The 11,091-nt window shown below is 40.4% G+C and overlaps 1 protein-coding gene across 3 annotated transcripts in view; it reads left to right on the forward strand.

The window, feature by feature from the left end:
- The window catches only part of srbd1 (S1 RNA binding domain 1), a 54,789-nt gene extending 45,745 nt beyond the window's left edge, over positions 1-9,044 (forward strand). For all 3 annotated transcript variants that reach the window (XM_060872136.1, XM_060872138.1, XM_060872137.1), the window contains 3 exons: positions 295-429; positions 7,139-7,323; positions 8,620-9,044. In XM_060872136.1, coding sequence (XP_060728119.1) covers positions 295-429; positions 7,139-7,323; positions 8,620-8,912 — 613 coding nt within the window. In that variant the 3' untranslated portion in view covers positions 8,913-9,044. The remainder of the gene's footprint in view (positions 1-294; positions 430-7,138; positions 7,324-8,619) is intronic.
- Positions 9,045-11,091: the final 2,047 nt, after the last annotated feature.

The following is an 11,091-nucleotide window of genomic DNA, read 5'->3' on the forward strand; positions in this document are numbered from 1 at the left end:
AGCAAAGCACTTCCATAGAGGTATTTGTTTGGTTTTGTTTGTTTTTGTTTTTCCCACTTACCGCTTTTACGACATTACCGCTTACAAGCTGCCACAATCACAGTATAAGTCTTAGACCTGTTATGTGGGAGTAATTATTATTCAACAGTCCTATTTGCATCTTCTTCTACGTAATGAGGGGATCATTTTGCCAATTCCACAGAGAGCTAACGTTAAGATCTTGTACAGTGATGTTTTTACAGCCCTGTTGCAAATTCACCAGTAGTAATGTGCGTTCTGTTTTCCCTCAAATAGCTTTGGCTCAGGTGAAAATGCCAACTCTGCAACTGCCGAGAAGTCAACAGCTAAGAAGAGCAAAGGCATATGCAACAAAATTAATCCTCTGGACCAAACGTGCATCCATCCTGAGTCATACAGCATTGCCATGAGGTGAGAATCTGACCTGCTGGTATGCTTGCACTGACTCTCCTCTTGGTATGAATGCACTGATAGCTTGGACTGTTGGAGAGTCGATTCACATAAATGGAGTGGTAGCATCTGGCTCAGTGTGTTTCTCACACGTGTGTGTGTGTGTGTGTGTGTGTGTGTAAGAGAGAGAGAGAGAGAGTTAGTGCTAGTGCTACTCATATGAAAAGCATGTGCTGCTGGCTCGGTGGTTGTGAATGGGAGCTATGCCTGCAGCTGTGCTAGTCCAGTCTGTTTAGGCTGCTCCAATTTGACACTCACGATGGCTGATGCCAGGAGACATGCCAGTGTGGAAGCTCCTGGGGGCGGATGTTTAACAGCTGCGAGTGAAAATGAATGTTCCTGTGTGCAACGGGAAATTTATCTAATTTGGAATTCTACGCTTTAGTTGGTGTAAGGTTTTGATCCTATTTTCCAGTATAGAAGATACTGTGTAGAGATGATAGATAGATAGATAATGTGTGTGTGCGTGTTTTCATGCCTGAAAAGTGTACACATTTACAGAATTTTGATTAATCAATAGCCTGACCAACAGTTTTTGTATAGTGTCTGTTCACCCAGTGCTTGTCTACCAGTTCTTGACCAAATCTGTCACCAGAGGCATCTGTGGGGGTTAGAGGTCTAATAAAGCCACTTAGGGGCATGGAGAGGGGGAATAATCACCCTGTCATATCCTCCCGCCTTCTCTCTCCTTCTGTTTGTTTTCCTTTCTCTCCGTTCGGCTTCATTTCCTACTAAACCAGGCAGAAAAGCCTCCCTAGCTGACTGCTGTATTATTGACAGACTCTATCGTTACCAAATGCTGTGCTAATGGATGTTCTGCTAGACGCCAATTGTCACTGTGAGCCCCGGCCTGTTTTTCTTGGCGAAACGGCGTTTGATTAAACATGGCCACCAGCAGTGCAGAGTTACTAATGTACTGCCCAGCTAATGTAGCAGACCTTAAGCACAATTTTCTGGGGGTATAGGAGGAATTTGGGTTATTGTTAATAAAGTGTGCCGAAGTCTCCGTCTGAGCTGAAACGAGATGACTAATGATGCGAGCAGGTCATCTGAACAATGGCTTTATAATGACTGACAAGCTTGACGTACTCCCAACAATCTACAGCCCATTTCTGCATTGGCCTCATCAGTCTTTTCTTCTGTCATGCGCTCTTCTTCATGCCTCTGTTTCTAGATAAACCACACTGCCGGGAATGTTTGCCGGATGTGATGTCATGCAAGACGGTTGAGAAAAAGCGAAGAAAGTTTCGGATTCAGACACGTGCTTTGTGCAGGCAAAGTGCGCCCACTCTCCTCTCACTCGGGGAGGGATTCTTGCACGATGGCCACTCTGAGTAGCGTGGGCCATCAAGCTGTAATGTGTGGATCGTGTTGCTCTAATGTGATGAACCTGATACTCTTAGCCTTACCAGTGGGAACCACCCCCACATCACACGCACACACAAACTGACCCATTGATGCATTTCCAAAGGAAAGTTGGTTAAAAAACTAGACACGTGTGCCAAAGACGACTACACACCTCTCGAAAAATCCCCCTGGGAGACGTGGACAACATTTAAAGTCGCATGAGAGTAGCAAACAAATTGCAAAGCATCATATATAGTGGTGTGTAGTATATGAGCTGACTTTGCTGTTGAGGATTGGAAATGTTTAGCACACTAGCCTAGCCAATAATACTCGAACTGGAACAGTATTAGTTGTCTTGGTTGTGAGATAATGAAAGAAAAATTATATGGGGGGAAAAGATTTTTGTTCCAAAAACAAGGGTTATGAAGTTGTCCCAAAAAACAACTGTATAAATAGTGAGTGTGGAAATTGGCGTTTAAAGTGTTGCTCACAGCTGTAAGTGCTTACAGCTTGGCTGTCTAAAGTGCCTATGAAATGTCTTGAGAGCCAATGTTGAGAGCCAATCAAATGTCGCGATTTGATTCTATTTCATGACGTATTTCCTTTTGAAACAGGATGGCAGGGAGGGAGCATTTCTCTCTCTCTTTTTCTCTCTCTCTCTCTCTCAAATTAGCAGCATGCTAACTGCCAATCTCTGTGAAGAGACCATCCTTGTCAGAGAAGTGTTTTGTTGAGCTGATGTCAAGATGCAAGTGAGCCAAACTCCACCTATTATTGAGACTTAAAACATTTTTGTCATTTTTGTTAATATACACCAGCTGATTTGTTTCTACAACACCGCATACAAAAACCACCATCTTTTATTTAATTGATATTTAATGTTGAACATTTTTTTTTTATTATTATTATTTTTTTTTATTTTTTTTAGCCTCGCTTCATACAATTTATACAGAAGGTGTCCTGTCAAGTATTTTCCTACAAAATGGCATCTTAAATAAATGGGAGTGAATGCACACTGCAGAGTCTGGAGAGCCTCGCTTTCAAGGCCCACCGCATGGCCTGTATATTTGGAGCAGAGCTGCTTTTCATTAGGCCCATGGAGAAGCACCTCCGTGCGCCGCTCGACTCCTCTAAACACAAACACACCAGGGGAAACCCGAGCCCGTGGCCTGATGGGACGCCACCTCCCACACCCGCAAAACGTCTCTTCATAAATCAGCCAGACTGCAGCACTGCAGCTCTCCTTTCTGCCAGCGCGCCTGGGTCGCTCGGCCTCCGGAGCTCTAGGGAGACGGCCACAGAGACCCAGCGGCTCTGATGAGCAACACAGAGGTGGGGCGACTGTGTTGGATAGGATGCATGTAGCTGAAAGCGGGCATGCGGTTGATTTACAGGGATGGTAAATGGAGCCCAGGAGTATAACATGATCCCTAACTCTCTACTGATCCTCATGGGGAGATCTGATCCTGCTATCAGCTCTCAACTGAGATTTGGTTGAAAGAGCTTGTTCTGATCTGAGTTCAGTGGCAGATCCAGCTGCAGATATACTGTACTCAGCACCTCCCATGTGACCCTGTGCAGTGATACTGAAGTATAGACATAACCACATACAGACTGCATAAGCTGGGAGACACATTGGAATTCGTCAACTGTGTGTGCATGTGGGTGTTTCTATATTCCTAGCACTTCATAACTCAGTGCACAAACTCACATGGAAAGGCATTGATATTTTTTTTTTTCTTTTTTTTTTTTTTTTTTAAGTTGTTTTACTAAACCCAGGGCTCAGAACATCAGAACTGTTAATGATTGCAAAGTAAGCATTCTCATAAAAGCATTTTTTTTATATAAAGCATTAATATTTACTCTCAAAAAAGTGTAAATATATATATATATATATATATATATATATATATATATATATATATATATATATATATAATATAAAGAAAGAAAAAAAAAAATATATATATATATATATATATATATATATATATATATATATATATATATATATATATATATATATATATATTCCGGCATCTAGATCGTTAATCACTGGAAATAATGGAGGGTACAAAAATAGAATATTTATTTTATCACATATACATTACAGCTCAGCGAAATTCTTTCTTCGGATATCTGAACTAAGGAGGTTGGGGTCAGAGCACAGGGTCAGCCATGATACAGCACCCCAGGAGCAGAGAGGGTTAAGGGCCTTGCTGAAGGGCCCAATAGTGGCAGCATGGCAGTGCTGGGGCTTCAACCCCAATCCTCAAATATCTGGAGCCACCACTTCTCCTTATCGATATTCTTACATATCTTGCTTCTTTGGAAATGTTGTATATGAGCTATTATAAATTGGTCAATAAAAGAAAAAGTAGTCTTTCGTCAATATTTGATGTTTCTCTGGTTGCCAACACGTCCATTCACACATCCTCTTGCCCTGCACTGATTTTTGTATTGCACTGTTTGCACAAAGTTACGCACATTCACGTTATGTTAAAAGGTTAATTTCTACTTTTTAACTTTCAGTTCTGTGATGTCTTTATGTAGCACCATGGTCTAGGAGGAAGATTGTTTCATTTCACTGTGTACTGTTTCAGCTATATATGGTTGAAATGACAATAAAAGCTTCATGACTCTTGGTTATGAAAAGCTTGTTTTCATCCTGTGTTGAACAAAATTTAAATTCTCAGTACTAGGTCCGAATGTATTGATAGTTGCTCATTGTTACAGACGATATCTCAGAAGTGTTTACCGTGACTCATCATGCTATCTTCATATGATCAAATCAACAACCATTAAATGTAAGCATAACCTTCTTTTGCTCTTAGGAATAATAATTCATTCATTTTTGCATGTGCAATCACACACATTCTCACACACACACACACACAATCCTTGATTGGCTTTCATGAATATCTGAGCTGCCGGTGAATGTGGTGGTGTTGGCTGTAACTGAAAACCATGTGTACAAACTGTGCTGCAGCCGTGTGACTATACAGGGTATCCAATTTTTTAACCCGACTCCTCCTTGACTCCTTAGAGGATTGCAGCAACCTTTCTGGAGTACCTTCAAATTGCGATTTTGGATGCTGAAAAAAAAACGGTTCCCAAATCGCGTACTGAGAGAGCACCTACTGACCTACTACATCTGGTGTCTTGGCATTGTTCGTAGGACTTATGATGTCGTCATAACCAAAAAATATGTATTTATTTATTTGTTAGTTTTCACTTTTTATTTTATTGCATATACAATTTAACAATTTAATTGAGTGTACCTTTTGGAAAGGGCTGTGGTTTGTTGTTTTCATGCTGCAGAATCACAACAGAAGCAGAAGGTCATCCGGGGTATTTCTCATCTCCTGATTTTATGTATACTTAGAATCAGGACATACTGATGCTTTGTCATTGCCTACAGTATAGTAGAGTGTTGGGTATTTTCAGACACAGCTCTGGCCTTTTTCTCACTGTTCTTGCCTGACTGTAGCACATCCTGATGTTGATTGTTCCAGCATATCTGCATCCATATTTGAAGTGCCGTGTGTTCTGAGATGTTCACAGCAGTTGTAAAGAATACTCATTAGACTAGCCTGCTCCTCTGACATCACTTTAACAAGGAACCTCCAATCACTAAACTTGTTTTTTTGCATTAATCTGTGTAAACTTTATCGACTTTTGCGAGAAAATCCCAGGAGATCAGCAGTTTCTGAATTACCAGCCTGTCTGGCACCAACGACCATGCCGCAGGCAATGTCACTAAGATCACGCTTTTCCGCATTTTAATGCTTGAAGTAAATATTAACTGACGCTTGTAACTGTTGTCGGTATGATTCCTCTTGTTGTTATTATTATTATTATTATTATTATTATTATTATTATTATCATGTTTGCACAATTGCATAAATGTACAGGTTTTCTTAAAAGGAGGGTGATGAGTGTCACAAATTCTAATAATATAAAATACATTATTTTTACATTATTATTATTTTTATTATTATTACATTATGATGTATTAATTTATTTTTTTTTTTTTTACATTTCTACACAGACCTCGGACACTCCTCCATGCTGTATAGTCATAACTGATATTCTTCAGTTTATGCAAATACACCGATCACTTCACTTCTACTAGATTTTACAAATCTTTGTCGTTCATCTACTAGTTTATGTCTTCACCAAGAACCAAGAAGTGTGTTGTGAGGAGCGGTATTTTGACAGAGCAGTTTAGAATTCCTATGAAGCGGATATTTAAGAGACAGAGAAATGTGGCTGTATGTGCTACAGGAAGTAGGTGGAGTCTGGGTACACCTGCCCTGTCACTCATGCTGATGACAGCTGCGGTTGCTAGCTGGCGTCAGGCTGCGACGGCGACGGCTATCCATCAGCAGGCTGGCTCGGCAGCGCGACCCCCAACCCAGCATTCCACAGCCACCCCTGGACACGCTGACCTCCCACTTCTGTACTGATTCCATGAGAATGATTTCCATACGTTCTACTTTTCAGACATTCTTAAGGGCTATCAGAAAAAAATAGATATAAATAATACTATACAAACTGTTGGAAAAATCTTGGAGGATATTTTGATAAAAAAGCTTTCATTTCCTTTATGTACAGTGTGTGTGTGCGTGTGTGTTTTTAATTCCTATATATTGTAACATATTTGATAAAAAAATATCTGAAACTTGATCTTAACCTTTGGGATTGATCCTGAAGGTTAACTTTCTTGTGTTGTTTAGCTTTAATAGCTGAAGTCAGTTTGCCAGTCCTCTGTTGCACTTATGGCTGCTAGTCAAAACGTGAGGTATAAGCCTGTGTGTCTGGATCTGCTCTGTGTTAGGTCGGGCTCGAGTTTAAGGGAGTGCCTCTGTTGTCTCACTGAGGCCCCACCAGTGGCCGTCTTGATATACGTGCGAAGCAACTTGATTTATAGAAGGAGACAGGCTGTTCATCTTTGGGACCCTGGAGATCAAGATTTAGAGTATAATTAGTCTCACCTTTACTCCCTTTCCTCGCCTCCTTTCTTGCACGTCAGATATCTCTTCCCAGGCTGAGTTGGAATATGAGGTTGAAGAGGTAGAGACAACATTTATCCACCATGTCCACTAGCCTCTGGGGAGCTCTATTAAAAAGCCATTCATTAAGACAGCATCTCTCTGGACTTTGGGAACTTTACTTAAATAAAGTAATGTGTCTTAATGTTACTAACGTAAAGTAATGTCTTTAATGTTAATGTGGATCACTCCAAAACATTGCATTTGTTATGAACTTTATCAGTGAGCTGTCTCATTTTTCTGAAGTCTTGATTTTTCTTTTCTTCCAGGTTTTTATCTCAGATTGGTGGTAATTTGGATCAGCTTGGCAGTGCTGAGCTCCAGCAGCAAGTTAAAAGCTCAGTTATGAGCAGTGGTCTGGAGTGTTTGGCCCAGTCCCTCAACACCTGCCCTGAAACTTTGCAGCTTATCGTGGATGGCCTCACTCAACCACCTGGCTTTGACATTCGTCAAGGTGAGAAAAATCCAGCATCCACGCAACCTGATTTAGATCATCTCTGGGATCTCTCTGTTCTCTTCTCAAGTGTTTTTGTGTTATTTATATTGTACTATCACCGGTTGCTGGCAGTCACTGAGATGAACTGCCGAATAAGAATGGGCATGCTGGGTATGCTGTTGTGTTTCACTTGGATTTCATCTTTATTATTATAGTTCTGTAATATTGCGTACTAATTTAATGCAACATCATTTTCTATCATTGGAAGTTGCACTACTCAGCACATGCGTTGCCTCAACGAAATGCACACATGCACAGACGCTCAGACAGACCAAAGGACTCTCCCCATATGACCATAATTCAGACAGATTAAAGAGTGTTCTGTGTCTCTGTCTGTTTCTTTCTCTCCCTCTCTTTCTCTATGATTGTCTACTCCTCTCCCCAGAGTCTCTCTCTCTCTGGTCTGTGCGAGATCTGGGCGGTACTCCAAGCGTTTGAAGTCTTGCCATGTAATTTGGGGGAAGACCCAAGTTATTAAAGCAGTGCTGCCAACAGATATATCATTAATGAGAGAAAAAGTGGGCGGCTTAAAGACAAAAGCAGAGTTATGCTCTTCCAGTGGTGAAATCCCAGCTACTTACTGTGAGAATTAAACCTACTGGTTTTAACATTACCCTCAGCCCTGTGAGACGACACTGTTCTCCAGGCATGTTGGACAAGGCTTCCTGTTAATATCTTTACAGCCAGATGATAATTAACCCTAATATTAAGTATTTGGTGTAGGCTTGATGCAGGGGAAACCCATTAACCAAGGTGATCAGTGCTGTAAGCAGTGCCATTTCTGGGATACTACCTTTTCCATCAGGAATGTACAGGTTCACTTCCACTACTTGGAGTCCTGATGAGGCTCACTTCATAGCCAGCTGTACAAATAGCTGCCATGTGAACCTTGCATTTGGTAAGATGTCCCGGATTAGAATAATCAGAGATGAATGTTTTTTGGACTGCAGAGCCTGTGGAGAGGCTGTGTTTATCTTAAAGCACCTCCCAAAGAACGTTTCTCTAGAAGAGAAAAAAAATTGAGCCCTGTCTCAGAATTAGAGAAGTGTGATGGTATGAGGAGTGAGAATTTCACTTGCTATAGGCAACTCCAGCTGATTCTTTGGTTTAATTGAGTGTTTTTGTTTTTAGAAAACATCTTTGGAAACTTTGTTGAAAAACGAATTTGCTTTAACATGTTTAATGACATCTTATTGACTACTTTTCTTGCTCGCTCTTACACTTTTGGTCTTGTCTCCTCTCCTATTTTCACAGACTTTGAGCAAGCGGACTTTAAACAGAGCATTGTGTCCATGAGCGATCTCTATGTGGGCACAGTTCTAACAGGGCGTGTGGAAAACACCGCTTTATTTGGGGCATTCGTGGACATCGGAGTGGGCCAATCAGGTCTCATCCCAAAGAGCTTCATCACTCCAGATAAACTACCTGTTGACAAGAGGCGAAGAAGTCTTGCTATAGGACCCGGAGAGCGTGTTGAAGTTCGCGTTATTAATGTGGATCTTCAAAGAAAGCGGATCACATTGGACCTAATCAGGGTTCTCATTTAGGCTTCCCAGATTAAAGTAAACATTTGATATTCTTCTTTTAACATTTATGGTTTATAATTCACATTCACACAGAGGCCTGGTCTGCAAAAGTTTTTTTTTTCTTTTTTTTTTTTCAATAAGAGACAGAGAAATGTTTAATAAAATATCTGTACCCTATGGAAGTGTTGTCCTATCTTTGGGAGATCAAATTTTGACTATGCCACAATAATCCATGACTGGAGTACAACAGGCCCATTAGTACAGCTAGTACTCCCATTACTCTGTTGATGGGAGCGATGCCATACTTTCTCATTAGCTAATTGTGGGGATCTGTGATGCCATAGATGTGGAAGAGGGTTATAGCACTTTTCTCTGAGTGTATTATGCTGCCCAGTGACACAGCATGAAGAGCAGTTTAAAAACATGCAGAGGAAGCATTTACCGTAGCTTTCACCTTTCCTGGTATGATTAGGTAGAGTTGGCTGTGGGATGGGAATTGGCAGATTACCGCTAGCAACAGACAATAGCAACAGAGTAGATGTGGGAGTGTCAAGCGACACAACAAAGTTAAGAAAAGTTCAACTTTATGCAAATATGGAGCAACTTATTGCATGGACTCTCCATAAGACAAAGACTGTAGATCACACACTGCTTCTCCTTCATCTCGTATAATATGATGCATATATTCACTGCTGAATTTTATATACAAATGCCAAATCATGTTTCATTTTAGTGCAAGAAAACTGATTTGCAATGCTAGTTGCACCACAAACTGATAAATGTTACGAAAATCAATAGCAGGAACACTTATTAGCGACCTCATAGTACAGTGACTGGTGACTAACAATGAAAAATAATTGTTTATGTGTGACCGTTAACATAAGAGTAAGCATTGTTGTAGTGCGCCTGTGTCGCATATGTACAGTTTCCTGATTTTCCTTCAAAAGAAGATCTAAAGTAGTGGGTTATCATTATTAGAAGGGACAATAGAGAGAGGTAGCACATATGTCTGCAGTCAGAATTTCACCGCTGATGTCTACACTGAAGGAAGTTCATGGCTGAAGGTTGGTGTAGTTCCCAGTCTTTTTTCCATGGAGTAATTTTCTTGTATCCTGTCAAAGCCTGTCTGCATTTGAGAGATTTACCATTCGTCTTGGCGTGGATGCACGTGTTCAGCAGCGGTGGTCTTAGGAGATGCTCCCAATGAAACTAGCAACGAAGAACATGATTATGCTGCCCACGGACCTGCTGGTAAGAACGTTTGTCAAATCCCTATGTTGTTATGCTAATATGATCTTGAGAGTTGTGTGTTTTGTATTATTTATTTTTTACATTTACATTTTTGTTGGTGAGTTAGATAAAGCAACAATGTAGGGATCGTCTGCAACCTCAGAAGCAAAGTAATAGGTTATCATTTTCAACAGGTAAAACCAAAGGAAAATGAAAATCCTAAATAAAATACCGCAACTGCAGGTATTTTAATTAAAACGGAATGCTTTCAAATTAATTCACTTTTATTTGTGTAGCGCTTTTAACACTGGACATTGTCTCAAAGCAGCTTTAAAGAATGCATTTGTATTTATCCCTAACGAGCAATCCTGAAGTTGACTTTGGCAAGGAAAACCTCCCTTGGATGGAAGAGGAAGAAAACGAGAGGAACCAGATTCAAAAGGGAACCTCATCCTCATTTAGGTGACACTGGAGGGTGTGATTTTATAAATTATTATAAACACCAGAGAGTGTTATAATGAATAATGTCCTTTCTACAGACATAAACAGTCAGACAACTGTGTATCGATTAGGAGGATGTCCTCAAAGACGGCTTTTTTGAATGTCAGAAATCTTCATGAAGCAGAATCAAATACAATATCGATCACAATGATGGCTAATCTGTCAAACTCATGAGCCGACTAGTATATTACATATGACCCCATTTTTGTGGGGATCTTTAGTTTTACCACCTCGTAATCAACAACATTTAAGATGGAACACGTACAAAACTGTTAGCATTCACACTGTTGCAAGTGCACCAGCGAGTTGTCAACTAACCTTGATAACCGTACCCTTGTTCAGTCTTGGTTCTTAAGTTACACAGTGCTGTCGAACAATTCTGTTAACAAGACACGGCCAGGTCACAAGAAAAGTAGTGAAGAATCTCTGTATTTACATTTTTTGTGAAAAATCTTTCTGAGGTGTGTGT

The sequence above is a fragment of the Tachysurus vachellii genome, chromosome 6 (assembly GCF_030014155.1).
Source record: "Tachysurus vachellii isolate PV-2020 chromosome 6, HZAU_Pvac_v1, whole genome shotgun sequence".
NCBI classification, from domain to species: Eukaryota; Metazoa; Chordata; class Actinopteri; order Siluriformes; family Bagridae; genus Tachysurus; species Tachysurus vachellii.